This window comes from Haliotis asinina, chromosome 1, assembly GCF_037392515.1.
Source record: "Haliotis asinina isolate JCU_RB_2024 chromosome 1, JCU_Hal_asi_v2, whole genome shotgun sequence".
Classification (NCBI taxonomy): domain Eukaryota; kingdom Metazoa; phylum Mollusca; class Gastropoda; order Lepetellida; family Haliotidae; genus Haliotis; species Haliotis asinina.
The window spans coordinates 26,059,726-26,075,510 of record NC_090280.1 but is presented as its reverse complement, the minus strand read 5'-3'; the positions used below and the strand labels follow the sequence as shown (position 1 = coordinate 26,075,510).

Below are 15,785 nucleotides of genomic sequence, written 5' to 3'. Positions count from 1 at the left end.
TGTAAATATTGTTTTTGTTGTCTTGTTAAAGCTCCGAGTATTAAATGTAGTCTCCAGTGTGTTGTATGAGTATGTGTGACTAACTGCACATGTTCCTTTATGGCAACACGTATGTGAACGTTTTTCCAACTGCCATATACGGTGGCATACACGGGAATGCGATTTCAATCTTTTTCTCCTTTTATTAATGTTCTTTCCCAATCTGTAACGGTAGTTCGTCGTGATTGTTGTTTTCCACTGAATATTTTCAACCCATTCAGAACATACGGTATTCCTTTTGACAATATGGCTGTTCAGCGGAAAACAACAAATCACGAACTACCGACTTTGAACACTATGAAAGATCTTTAGTTACACGGTGCTTTGAAAATTCCGTATTTCAATTACCAAAGGTCTTACAGTCCCGCAACCCTTTCAAAACACCGTGTAGCGAATTTCTTGTTTTTCAACTTATCTTTATAAATCAACATTTAATCTGCGGCAGAGTGAGACGCAAAACGTTTCGACATGGTTTATCCTGATCGAGCATAAAGGGAGACAACTCGGGTTGGCTTAGTGTAGCATTAATATGATCGAATGAGTTTTTGATAAACGACAATTGAAATACAGAAAGATGTTATTTTTGTGAACTTTTCCATTCAATCTGAGGTGAAGGTCATTTGTATAACCCGTGTAAACACAGATTTGACGGGAAGCATGGTTCGTACACCGTGATAAATTCACCTACATGGTGTTTAATGATTTGAGGACAGACCAATCAGAATTCGGCAAATTTGTCGTAAGCGTAATGAGTTTTAGTAAAGCGCAATCCTTCAACTATCGACCCAGAAGATACAGAGGGGGAAGTGGGATAATGTTCATCTGCCACAATGAGTTCGTATTTTCAAGGTTAAGATACGATGTAAAGACACAAACCTGTACAACATGAAACTGTGCAATCAAAGAATTACCACAGAATAACAAAATTGACATAAAAACAAACCGAAAAAAGTACCGTATCAATATTGTACAATTAAACAATGGATAGGAACATATCCACACCTCAGTTACACTTACACATCTGGATTTACTGAAACTAATGGAATAACTGAATGGCTATATCATATTAACAGCAAAATTGTAGCATTTAAAAAAATCAAGACTAACATGACAAAACGTGACATTTCACATGTGAGAATGATTGGGACAATGTTTGTATTATTCACTAAGTGCTGCGTGACATCGCTTGTGGAGCGAAGCTCAGAGAGACAATGTGGAACAATCATTACTGTAGTTGTTTGACGTTTGTCTTTCATGGTTAGTATATTTTAGATTTGCATATTAGTTTGACAATTATATATGTGATATTCTAGTTATTTTTACTGTCCTATGCCGACAGATTTTATGATTTACCATGGTATATTACACAATTGTAACTTGTTTATAGTCATGATATGGCTGAAATATTGCCGATGTGACTTAAAGTCTTAATTCACTCACTCACTCCTTTGCCATGGGTTAGAGATCAGTTGTGTATCGTAGGAAAGGAAAATGATACCACATTTTAAAAAAGCTGTTCATGTTTGGTAGGTCTTCTTTCTGCATATATCTTTAATCAACGGTATAGTAAAGTTGTGTTTATAATACGTGCAGGCTTCTTATACTAACACTGGTGTCGGACAAAGTGTCAACACCTAGGAGTATGAGTCAGTCAGACACGGGTTTTAAGGTATATTCTACCATATACCATCAAGGGAAGCCCAAACGAAATGATTCCACTGTCCTGTTCATTGTGAATGAAAATAAGCTTCCACCTGCAAGTATCAACACGTACAGAGGGTATGGGACGAGCATTCAGCTGACTGTCAATACACACACAGTGAACGAAACGCGAATTCAAAGTGGTTCAGTTGACTGTCAGTAAACACACAGTGAACGAAACCAGAATTCAAGTGACTGTCAATACACACACAGTGAACGAGACCAGAATTCAAGTGACTGTCAATACACACACAGTGAACGGGACGAGGATTCAGCTGACTGTCAATACATTCCATGATCAGTCTCACATTCCACAGTGTTGACGTACAGGAAGCCGGAGTCTACAACTTAAGCACGTTTAGCGGAGACGTGACTCCTAAGGCTCAACTTTTTGTACTGCGTGAGTGTAAAGATAATCTGAGCATGATTAGTGTACCATACAGACAATTCACATTAAAAGCTTGTTTCTGAGACACATTGATTGATTGAGTGAGTTTAGTTTTACGCCGCACTCAGCAATATTCCAGCTATATGGCGGCGGTCTGTAGATAATCGAGTCTGGACCAGACAATCCAGTGACCAACATCATGAGCATCGATCTGCCCATTTGTGAACCGATGACATGTGTCAACCAAGTCAGCAAGCCTGACCACTCGAACCCGTTAGTCGTCTCTGACGACAAGCATAGTCCCCTTTTATGGCAAGCATGGGTTGTTGAAGGCCTGTTCTACCCCGGGACCTTCATTGTGATTGAAATATCGTGGGACCATGCAGATGATCTGAGTTGAAAACAATCCATACCTGGAGAGAAAATTAAAAACCTCTTCCCGTTATCATGTTAGGATTTTACTACTAGTGGCGGTGGGTAAACATAGTGAGTGTTCGCTTGTCACAGGTTCGATCCCCACATGGACATAATGTGTGAAGTACATTTCGTTGTCCCCGCTGTGATGTTGCTGGAATATTGCTAAAAGTGGCGTAAGACGCACGCACGCACGCACACGCTCGCACACACACACACTCATCACAAATTTAAAGTTGTATCGTATGGAATCCACTATGAAGGGATTGTATACATCCAACTAGACTCCATGCAGGTAGCAAAGGTACCCATAGTCCATAGTATGGTGATCTACCTTCAGTTGTTGACGAGCTATTGCCTGTTTTTATATTACATTGTCCAAAACATGCTATTGATTTAACTTCAGATACTAGTGTTAATTCTAAGTGTGATAATCTAGTCTTACTGACCTTTGAAGACAGGCTTCATAATACAAACATATTCCTTATCAACGTCAAATTTGCTCTCCTCACGATTTGGTTGAAACACTGCCGATATGACAGAGAAACCATGAGAACCGAGCATCGTCAGGGATACTGTCTCTATGTTCTGTGTGAGTTAAGGTTCCTGAATATTGAAATGATATGGACAATAACAGAAGACAATGCTCGACAATGTACATCCAGGAGTCGGATCTCTCTTATGAGTTAAACGTTTCGTGACATGAATTTGGGGAAATTGGTTCACCCTTTAAGAATATTAGCTGGCGTCTCCCATGAGAAAGTAACCCGAGGAATAGAATCTTGGATCCTTTCAAATGAAATCATGCCCTAGCCAGTCCTCATATCACCATGGGAAAAACAATGGCAAATTTGACGGTTTGCCGCATGACCAGCAACGTTCCTCGGGGCGAGCATTCTAACCTTTGGAAGACAACGACATCACAGTTACATATATATCGGATACATATATAATGGCATGGTTCGTGTCCTGATAGAAAAATATATTACAATTCTTTTCAGATGAACCAGACACGGTGCTGTTAAGGGGCAGGCAGGATGCATCAGAAGATGACCCACTGAAAATGTGATGTTCTACTTACTGTAACCCTGCCTGCACTGTAACCTGGTGGAACACATTCAGACAGGTGGTGATTACAGGACACAGGGAGTTTGTGTTTTTTATGCCAGTTGTAGATAGATGTATCTGTGTCAGGACAGTACACGTGTCACGTCAACACCACGCATGGCTGTGCATCAAGGATGTATACTGGAAACACAAATGGTTTTAAAAACCTACCTTTCTATATCAGTATTTCTGTTTCTGAGTTCGTAAAAGGCTTCCTTGAGTATCACAACTATTGTTTATAACGGATTTAAAGTATTTCAGTAATGCATGAACATAAAAGGAATAGTATTCCCATTCCTCTTTGACTCACAGACCGCTATCATATAGCTGGAATATTACTTAACGTGTACTCGAGTGTGGTATGTTGTGATGGTTAGAGAATATATGATTTTCCTCTGCCCTTTCTTTCTTTTACAACATACCTGGTGGTTTTTATATTTCATTCTGTAAATAAGACCGCTCACGGAAAGGGATGTAGACCAAATGTTGAAACTGTCATAATCCAGTTTTCAACACATACTCATTATTCTCATATATACTTTCGTTTGTAGTTTCTGCATGTTCTATTTCAGAAAGATTTTCTTCAGAGTAAATATAGTCTTATACTTTTGGCATATCATATATTTATTGGATACTTGTATTTCGATTCAGAATGAAGCAAAGGTAGCTGTAACGTTTTACTTCAACACAATCAATAGTGCTGGTACATTGTACTGGCATACAACCTGCGATACTATATATCCCGATACTACAGTTTTAGTAATAAATAGATATACTGCCAAAATGTGTGTACTACAGCTGCTATACTATAGTATTACGATTCCCGAAATAGGGTGCTGCTACGATAGGTATCACGAAGTTCTTAATTCTAACACCGACTATAACAAAAATAAATAAATTAAAAAAATAAAATAAAGAAAGAAATAATAGTTTTTTATGTTCATTTGGAAACGAGATAAAGCTATTACACGGACTTTGTGAATGTTAACAACATGCGAGCACTATGTCTGACACAGTTCGATATATCCCGATACTACAGTTTTAGTCACGACGACATACTGCCAGAAATGTGTGTACTACAGCTGCTAGACTATACGAATCCCGAAATAGGGGTGGTGATAGTACTTCATACAATACCACCAGATGGGACATCTTTCGGCCTCCTCTACACAGGACCACAGTATCGAGTGTAGCCTAATGTGAGAAAACACTTCTTAACGTCTCCCTATTCTCCTTTTTCATACACAGAGAAACGCAACACTGTGTGAAAGAACAAAGTAAAATGTTTATCCCGGTGCTACGTAAAGAACCCATCATAGCTGTGGAATGTTGTGTGCCACCTTCCACCCGCTCCCTCTACACAGAATCACTGGATTACGTGCTGTGGTAACAAGTACAGAAGTTCCAATCCAGTGTTATTGTTTTTCATACTAAATGAGATGGGAAGTGTAACAATACCTTTGCTCTTATCACAGGCGACAACAAGCCGAGCGTGGTCACGGAATTTGAATCTGAACATAGTACGGTTGTGAGCAAAATCGTCTTTATTTCAAAGCATAGATGAAGATACACCCCTTGAATAAAAAATGAAAAGAAAGCGGAAAGGAAAACATAAATCAAAGCCTGATTCAGTTACATTAATATTGTATCTTTCTGGTTGTTTGTCATGACTCATTTCAAGTGACTTCAATCCTTCAACAATAACACGACCTCATACCAGTTATAAAGTGAAAGTGTTTTCTATGTTTAGATACTAGTATATGTTTCAGTCTCACTTAAATCTTGGAAATTCCGATGTCCGTTGTGTTTTTCTATTTGTAGTTAAAGAATAAAACACTGTCCACGAAATTGAATACCTGATACTGGTTCGTTTGATATATTCAGGCGAGGAAATGATTGAGGGTATATAACCAGTACCGTTGAAAATCGATAACCTTCCTCTGTAACATTAATATTCCACCCTAAACTGGCTACGGCACTTTACTTTCCTGACATTAATTGTTTTGGTCTCCACTCGTTTCACGAACAGCCACCTTGTTAGGAAAACAAAAAGACAAGCGTTTGTAAAAACATCGTAGACCATAATTAAGTAAAGGATGCAAAAAGATTTTGAAAACGCAGTTTTCACGTTCCTCTCAATTGTAATGTTTTTGTTAAATGTATCGCAAGCAACGCAAACTATGTGGGAATCATACCATTAAACCGAAGGTTACCAAAGGCCAGTATTCTAACTCGGACCTTCACTCCAGTCCAGCCACTTCATTGTGTTTTTAATGGCACATATTTCGTGTTTAACACCTCACTCAGCTACATTGCAGCTGTGTGTAATTGAATCTGGACCAAACAATCTAGTGATTGATGTCATGACCATCATTCTAAACAGTTGGGACTCTATGTCAACCATTGTCCAGGCTTGATTATTCAGTGACCGCCGCCATGTAGCTGGAATATTGCTGAGAGCGGCGTAAAACTAAACTCACTCAGCCACTATACCCTGTGAGTGAAATACTGTTGAAGTCATTTAGTAGTGGAATGACCATCAAAGTGAACTTAACATGCAACACTATCATGATTCACCGTAAGTGCTGAGCATATAATTTACAGCCAAACAGCTGTTTGAAAATGTATATGAAATTTCATATTACGACCTGATGTTACATGACATTCGGGCAGGTTAATGGCAGCAACTCACTTAAACAGAATTATTGTGATCAGTATGATTGTAACTGATGTGTCAGGTGGTTAAATCTACCGCAGACAAATATCAACAGCAAAGAAGACAAAACTTCTACAATCAAAGCTGACAGCAACAACAGATAGCCACCAGATTCAGTTTGACGGAATCCATTCTCGCTCAACGAAAAATCGTAAAAAAAACATAAAAATAAAAATAAAACAAACTTAGGAGCTCTGAAAACGTAGTACTAATATCCTAATAATGATACACACTGATACATATATCCTTAACATGTTATAACCATTTCAACTAGAGAACTGGGTAAGAGTCTGCATCAAAAGGTTGCTATAAGTAGAGGTCTACATTAAAGTTCTGGTAAGGTGCCACTAGTGCAATAGGTTAGTTACCAGCAGGTTTTAGTGAATATCTTGTAATCACATCTTTGGGATTGTGATTCAAAAACAAAGGATATGAAATTGCCAGAAAAAGATCAGTGTGTATGATCTGTCGAAACAAGTGTTGCTATCCACGTTAGCACCAGTCATAAGCACGTGCAGTTGGCTCTAACTTGTCCAAATTTGGCCCACCCGTTCACTGCTGTAGGTCTGTAAGAAAACGGGAAGATTATTCACTATATGTAATGCCACTTCCAAGTCAAAACACAGGATGTTAACAAAATTTTAACGCACGCTTATCGTAACAGGCGACTACGATCGAATGGCCAGGCTCGCTGATTTCAACGTCCAGTTTCTCTAGTTCCGGTGGTTCACTCATTGATTCCACTGTGAATAATGAAGAGCAAACAATGTATCATTTAAACGTTTTAAAACAGGGGTATGTTAAGTCTTTGAAGGGCATTTAGAAGTGAAATGCATAAGAATGAAGATTTTATGGATATCAACTTCTTTATATGAGAACACAACGTTTCGGAGTTAATGCTTACTCCTTCATCAGGTGATTGAGAATGGGGTACAGAGCTATGTACACCTGTACATATAAATATAGCTCTGTACCCCATTCTCAATCACCTGATGAAGGAGTAAGCATTAACTCCGAAACGTTGTGTTCTCATATAAAGAAGTTGATATCCATAAAATCTTCATTCTTAGGGGTATGTTAGTATCCAGTTTCATTCAAAGTTTCATTGGACGTTTTTTTAATCGCAGAATATATATTCTTGTGCTCTTTGGCTGAAAGGAGGGTGCTTTTTGTCCATCGTTAACAGTTTGTTTTGTGACTTAAATTTATTGCTCATGTCTTAAGATATGATAAAGTCTCGATATGGTTGTAATACTGACTCAGTCACTCACTGACCGACTGACTGACTGACTGACTGGCTGACTGACTGACTCACACACCAGTAAATATTTCTGAATACTTTAGAATGTTTATCAGATATCAGATGCCTGCGTTAGTCTGATACAAGATATACAATAGTCAACTGGAGATATTCCAACCACGGGTAATGTAACTAAGACGACACTAACATCATGGCCAGATAACGGTTGTTCGAATGATACCACGGGCTAAGTAAACCTGTTAAGTGCATAGCTCTTAACACACCATGGTTTCCAGCCGGTGGAAAGTCTTTCCTCTTGATAACCACAGCAACAATGACGATAAAGATGACACCAAGGCCAAGAGGGACAGCAACGGCAGCAGGGTGAACATGTGCCGGAGAATCTGCCAGATTATACACAAAAATAAAGGTAACATATACGTTATCACATATCACCGCTTATCTATGTGTATCTGTTTCAAATTCATTTTACCATTACCATAAACCTATTTTTAGCCCCTATACAATTTCGGATATCATCCAGTTGAGCCATAATACGTGCGTAAACCATTGTCGTTCAAGACTTTATTCGTTGTGAGCAATACCTTATTATTGAAATGATAGTTTCACCCAAGCATATTCTGAATCTCATTCGGCATTAACATAAACCTGTAATAATAATATATAAAATATATAACCTATCACACTTACCTGAGGTATGGGGCTGTTCTTCACCTAAAAAACATAGATTGAGCAAAGCTATACCAAGCAGGAAGGATTCTACGGATATTTCATATCATTTTCCAAATGGTTCATCCATTTAGCAAACAGTTGTTGAGAAAACATTAATAATATGAGTAGTTCTATTTTGCACTCCAAAGTAAATGAAATGTGAAGTATTAAAAGCTTGATTCTTTGATTAAATATCTTGAAATTTGCAGTGGTTGTTTTAAATTTAATCTAAATGTCGCTATTATTTCATGATAATATTGCAGTGTATATATATTTTTTAATACATTTTAAAAATATTTTTCACAAATTATTGCTAAAGAAGGAAATCCGATGATAGACACTGATGTGCCGGTATCAAGCCCACCCTATGCAGAATCTCCTTGTGCATTAACATAAAGCTGTAATAATAATATATATGATATATAACCTATCACACTTACCTGAGGTATGGGGCTGTTCTTCACCTAAAAAACATAGATTGAGCAAAGCTATACCAAGCAAGCCTGATTGTGAAGGATTCTACGGATATTTCATATCATTTTCCAAATGGTTCATCCATTTAGCAAGCAGTTGTTGAGAAAACATTAATAATATGAGTAGTTTTATTTTGTATTCAAAAGTAAATGAAATGTGAAGTATTAAAAGCTTGATTCTTTGATTAAATATCTTGAAATTTGCAGTGGTTGTTTTGAATTTAATCTAAATGTCACTATTATTTCATGATAATATTGCAGTGTATATATATATATTTCTGAATACATTTTAAAAATATTTTTCACAAATTATTGCTAAAGAAGGAAATCCATGTAAGTGCATGTCCCTGTGCATACTGTATACTATTTTGTGTATGCAGTTGCTGTGAGTTAGTAAAGGTGTCCATCCACAAACCAGTTAAATAAGAAATGAAGTTAGTGAGCTGTGTTCTCACCTGCCTTTGTTTTCAAGTGCATCCCTTCGTCAAGTATTCCCTTGCCAACAGGTGTATGTTTTACACATTAAAAAATACACGTTTGTTTACAATATGGAGATCATACCCCTGCCACCCCTTTATTCTGTCGTAAATACCATTGTCAAGCGATAGATATTGAGGTGCCGTTATCGAGCCCACCTGTGACCAGGTGTTAAAACCCTTGGGGTCAACTTTGTGTGCAAACTCTCTCAGTGTTGTCACAACCCCTCGTGTACAGTGCACATCCCTGTGCACTTGAGCGAACGCACAAATCGAAGGTAGATGACCATATGGCCGCCACATGAATACGCGCATCTAGCTGCGGTACAAAAACCGGCAGTGAAACGTGGACAAAGTACTGTATGTGTCCAAGTCATATGAACACGGTGCGCCTAGTGGCTGCAACAGTTGTCCACTCCCCTGATTGGTAATACGATGTGGCGTTAGAGTTTGACATCCGGCGATCGTGGGAACAACAAAGTGTCTTTGAACAGATGAGCTGAATACTGGTGCTGGACAAATGTTCGTGTAATGATAAGTAAACTTCGTTAACAACTGGTACAGGTTGGACCGTGGCTATACCTCACAGAAAACCAACTCTTTAAGTAGTATCTTCTAACTACCTACTTCGTGTGGTAAACGTTATGTAGGCAGATCCGAGCGGACACATAACGTTGCGTCAACGTTCAGTCAACGTTGCGCTTTTGTTGTTAGGTCGATCAACCCTTCCTAAACATTGATTCAACGTTTATCAAGGCACCAAATAAACTTATTCGAGATGTGTGTTGTTGGCAACGTTGTTTCAACATAAGGAACCAAAAACTGTCAAGGAACTGTTTCCTGGGTAAATTGTGTTACATATATTAGCAATAGTTTTGGCACTTACGCCTAGCCCGCTCAGTCACCGCGACTTCCACTGACTCTGAGGGTGCGGGATCGAATCCCGGATGGGACTTAACCAAAACAGTACTAGAATTTGTACTTTACTAAGAAAGTGAAATCCCAAATATGACATATGTTGCATTTGACCACTTTCTAAATGGCATCGTGTAATCATTGAATTGCATTAAATTTCATATTTTCCTATAAAACTGTCAAAATCGTAAACCTCCCGACAACATGTTTTTAAAGATGTTGACCTGACAGCCGCACAATTATCGCGCGCGAAAGGCAAAAAGGTGGGTGACGGTTCGTATTTCCACTTTGGCGGAATAATCGTTTTTTCAACAGCTTCTCTGCTTACTGATGTTTATTATGTAAGTATTTCATTGATGTGTAATGAAAATGTGAGAATGTTTGAACCTAGCTTGCTAATGTAGCAGGAATTCTGGTAACAGTTGGATCCGTAACCCACACTAGAAATGTTAGGGTTAGGTCCTGACAGGTATTTTAGAAATAGTATTATTCCATAAATAACCCCTACCCAAACCACAAATAAATATGCACCATTTTTGTGTAAGCCATCTATTCTTAGACATAGACGAAATAAAACTGGGGTTACGGGCTGAAATCTTTCCGAAACTCCATACTATTCATCATGTTTATCTCACCAGGCTACTTGTATGTGAAGTGTTTCTCAATTGCGTGGAAGCTCATGTTTTCCATGAACTTGTTTTGTTATTTTTCAGTATATTTGCTTGCATACATATTTGACATTTTATTATATAGCCGAATGTGAGTTCACGAAGCACGAGCACCCATCACCCGGTTTGAATTTTGCAAATATATATTTTTATACAATCAACAAAATTCATCTATATACACAAAACCGTAACCTAAATTTGTGGATAAGCTTGATTCGTGGGTCGCGGTAATTGTCATGTTACATTGTATCTCGTAAGTTAAGTCTCCTATGAAGGAAGCGGTACTTTTGATACATGTCTAACCACGCTTCTCTCACTATAATGTCCCAATTGTAGGCATAATCAAACATTTTTCAGTGGTTGACCTATGAAAACAAACCTATTCTGTATATATATATATATATTGGTATAACAAGGGAGTTTTGTTTGTTGAAAGCAGAAATTTCTGTCCTTCGATGACTCTATACATCTCTGTAAACTCAGAACTTATTTGCTGACCTTTGAAGGAATCAAACAAGTAATTATTTGATTAACATATTAAAGGTAAATATTTCAGATTTTACAACTGTGAACATTAAATTGACATACCGTCAAGACTAAAATTCAGTGGAAAAGGTAGCAAATATTTCCTTGAAACAGTCCTATGCACCAAATTCATAACAGAATATTGTAATAAAAAAACAACGACTTCGATAGGTTTAGTCTTAATCTACCAAAGGACTGCGAAATATGTAATGTTATGCCATGGAAGGGCACCTATGGCACTGATCTATTATGGTTACAATACTGAATCATATAATATTCTACCTACAAAACAGTTTTTATTTAGGATCAAGTATACAGACTCTCCCGTTTGTAGTTTTTTGTGTGTGTAACTATCACACTGAATCAATTACCAACTATTTTAGGACTGTGAAATTGTTAAAGATACCTGGAAAAACCTTGACTGTTCAGTTACATTTCACCAAACAGAATGCTTTACTTGGTATGAAAGGAAAAAAAATAACGTTAAAGCATATGCCTTTAACTTCCCCCCTCCACAAACCAACGCACACACACACGCGGGCGATTGAAGCTGTGGTACTACCTGACGGTATTTACATATTTTCCTGTAGAAATATTTCTATGTAAGAATACACCCGTGCATAACAGAAAAACAACCCATTTTAGCGTTGATAATAAGTCAAACTTCAACGTTGATATCTGCGTCTGAAAAAACTTTCATGTGCAACCTATTTTCAACCTAATTTCTACTTTAAGGACGAACCTATTCTAAACGTTGAAACAACGTTTATGTGCCCACTGGCATACCACGTCTGGAAATTAAACATAACATAAATTTGAAAAAGATAAATTTAAAGATCTAAAGATCACAAACCTAAAGTAGAGCTGTGAGGTAAAAAATCATGGTCAGCTCCAGGAATCGAGGCCTGGAAAAACCTTTAGCGCACGACGCAACTAATATGCTAATTTGACAAGACTTCATAGACACCATCGTATTGAGCCAAAATATGAGGCTAAACCATTTGGGCACTACAGGAAACTCACGAATTCGAAGGTGCATGATATGATAGTGGCCACATAAATACTCAGGTCTGTTTCTACTTTGTTTCAATGGTAGCTCTTCAAATGGAGGTATGGAAGTTCCTCTAGCGTACCATGCAATAACGGCTGTCTTAATTCCACAAGAGTAATAATAGGAACTGTAATTGTACTAAAGTATATGCTCCTTACCGAAAGTGGGTTACTGATCCTTACAACTGTGATAAGATTCTTTAGCATGTGTCACTAGCGGTTATTCAGATCGGACATGTGTTTCAGAAATCTACATCTCTTCTTGATGGATACCAATCAACAATCGTCACAGAGACAGACGTATAGGCAAGGAGGCGTTCACATTCTATGCCATCTTGTTTCAATCGACGAAGTGTCTCACATAAAGACTTTGTTAGTGGTCACCACAACTGGGTGAGACGTCAGCGTTGCTTGGCAACCAGTGGGGCAGGCTTTGTAGTAGATACCAGAGCTGTGCACCTTCGTGACACACATCAACAGAAGCAGGAACAGTAAGGAAAAATCAAATGAGATCATCGGAAAATCACAGGAGTGGACAGTGTGATCTTTGTTCTTATCTAGATGAACAGATGAGTACACCACTGTATCATGCAGAAAGGGTGTATTCTGGACTTTTGTCATGGCGCTGTTTTCAGACTGTTAATTTAAGGTGATGCCTTCGGAGTTTCAGATAGTGTGGTATTTAATGTCACTTTGCCGCTGTGCCAGAACATCTCTACTGGATTAATAAGGACAGGGTGGATTAACGCTTGATGAAAATCAATAAGGGATATTTCAATAATCTTTAAAACATTAGGAAAAACTGTTAGGATTAAGTGTCAATTATGCAAGAATCCACCCAGATTGTATCACCTATTGCAGCACGGCTCCCTTGGGAGCTGCATTCGCCGCCTTACACGCGCATCCTGCACGTCATTGGATAGCGGGACCCTTGCGCGTCACGTAGAATTTTTCCGTTTCTTTTTTGGCAAATTTATAGCCCAGCAATTAAGGTTTCCGTGATTTTAGGCCTTCTGAATTTCTTCCACAGGAGTCTCGGTGGAAGACTTTTCTTCCACCCAGCCTCCGGTGGAAGTCGCTCGCGCCATTGTATTTTGGAAGCCTTTTACTTTGTGATATCTATGCATGTTATACATGGTTGGAAACCCGATCCAACGCTCTCTCCAAAAATGCAAACGTGATTCTAATGGTGCCCCTGGTAACCAGTCCAGATTGAATCTCCGACATGATGGTTTGTGTAATTTTGTTGAACTTCAATTCTTCTATATCACAGTAGTCATCATGCCACCATAGTCCGGTCATGATCTAATGGCAACCACTCTTACGATTCACCTTAGAAAATGCATTTCTATACTGCGTTTGAAAGCCAGTTAAAGCGTGTGTCAGACAGTGTATAAAACGCACACGTTGCGCATTTAGTGGTGGAGCTACATGGGTATTTATGTGCGAAATGCAACAAATACCGCAGGTGATATAGATTGGCGGAATTTACATAAATCTGTTCACCGGCTATACCGGCGTCGTTAATATTTACAACTACAAAGCATTTGCAAGGGGATTCATGTGGGATTCTGGAAATGTGCAACATGCTGGTGTGCAACATTAGACATTCGCTCTACACAGGAATCAATATACGTGACAGAGCTAAAGTTGCAACGAACTGGAATAAAGCCATAGAAGCAACGCCTGTGGTCTTAATATACAAACTTTTACGGTGGTGGAAAGCCCTTGAAAGTGCGGTTCTGCCAAGGTGTAATGTGCATTCGAGTCGCGTCTGAGAGTCAAGCAATGCGCGCCATTATGTAAATGCATTTGCGCCAATGGCGGGTAAAGTAGTCGGGGATCCGGCGCTCGTCTCCCGTCAGTGTTACGGCAGCTATAATTTCACGATCCACCATCCAAAATTTAATGTTTAACATGCATCTGAAAGCCCTTGAAAGTGCGGCTCTGCCAAATTATAACGGGCGTTCGAGCAACATGAGATAATCAGGCAATGCGCGTCATTACGTAACTGTTCTTGTGCGACTGGTAGGTAAAAACGGAGATCTGGCGCGTACCTCCGCCAGCTATTATTTCATTATCCTTCATCCAAAATGAAAGATTTAAAATGCATCGGAAAGCCCTTGAAAGTGCGGTTGTGCCAAGGTGTGACGTATATTCGTGTCACCTCAGACAGTCAAGCCATGCGCGTCATTATGCAACTGCTGATGGCGGATAAAGTCGGGGGTCTGGCGCACGTCTCCCGTCAGTGTTACGGCACCTATAATTTCACGATCAATCATCCAACATTTAATGTTTCAAACGCACCTGTAAGCCCTTGAAAGTGCGTCTATGCCAGGTTATAATATGCATTCAAGGAACGTCTTTTAATCAAGGAATGCGCGGCATTATGTAACTGTACTTGTGCGTGTGGCTGGTAGAATTGGGGATCTGGCGCGCATCTTTCCTCAGCTGTTACTTCAGCATCAGAAACCAATGGTGTAAAAGGGGTCGGTAATACCTTGACAATGTGGATGTGCCAAGGTATACTGTGCATTCGAATAAACGTTCCCTTATGTAACGACGCGCATCAAACAGACAAGATGGCGCCATGCTCTGACAACTGTAACTTATCACAAAGGCCGCCTCTGTCTGGCCACTTAGTTACTGAGTTGCGTTCGCAACTCCTTATCATCATTATTTTCATAACTTCTTTCAGATCTGTCCGCATGGACTGATTGTATATACTACGAGTACACGTTCTTCTCTACCTTCCTGTAAACTTAATTACTACGTGATTAGCTGCATATCACTCGTCTGTGTTCACATCTTCGTACCCTGGAGATGCTATTTATCAGCAATTGTAATTTCGTCACCTGCCTTGCTCTCTTATGGTTATAATCACTCAGCTTGGGTCACTTCCTTTTGACATGCCGCTACTTTGTGATTTTAAACCTCGTCGCCCCACTGACTTCAACTTTGCGTATAAAATTCCTTTGGCATGGGCAATTCACACCTTTTGGCATGCTCTTGCCCCTCCAAATGGACATCACGCATGGAATGGAGATGGACAATTTCCAGTTTCCTCCTCCCCCGTAGAAACATCCGGCTTGGCCACGTGAACTTCATCTAAACCATCCCATTGGTTGTCTGACCGCGACATGGTAATATAAGGGAATGCATGTCACTGCAATTTCATCATCACAGACCAAGTGTCTTAGTGGATCACTACCAGTCAGCGCTGGCAATCACCATTGGCAAGTGAACTTTACTTTTATTTCTTCTCGTTTGTTCTTAATTTCTGCATTTTTCAGTCATTTACGTTGCTCACTTTATCAAACTGATACTCAACATTACTAGGT

The 15,785-nt window shown here is 39.0% G+C and overlaps 1 protein-coding gene across 1 annotated transcript in view; it reads right to left on the bottom strand.

Annotated features, from left to right (window-relative positions):
- The window catches only part of LOC137267618 (uncharacterized), a 52,215-nt gene that overhangs the window by 6,513 nt on the left and 29,917 nt on the right, over positions 1-15,785 (bottom strand). Inside the window, exons 10-13 of the mRNA XM_067802130.1 lie at positions 8,778-8,801; positions 8,317-8,340; positions 7,890-8,009; positions 3,624-3,646 (exon numbers count right to left, since the gene is read on the bottom strand). Of these exons, the coding sequence (XP_067658231.1) occupies positions 3,624-3,646; positions 7,890-8,009; positions 8,317-8,340; positions 8,778-8,801 (191 nt within the window). The remainder of the gene's footprint in view (positions 1-3,623; positions 3,647-7,889; positions 8,010-8,316; positions 8,341-8,777; positions 8,802-15,785) is intronic.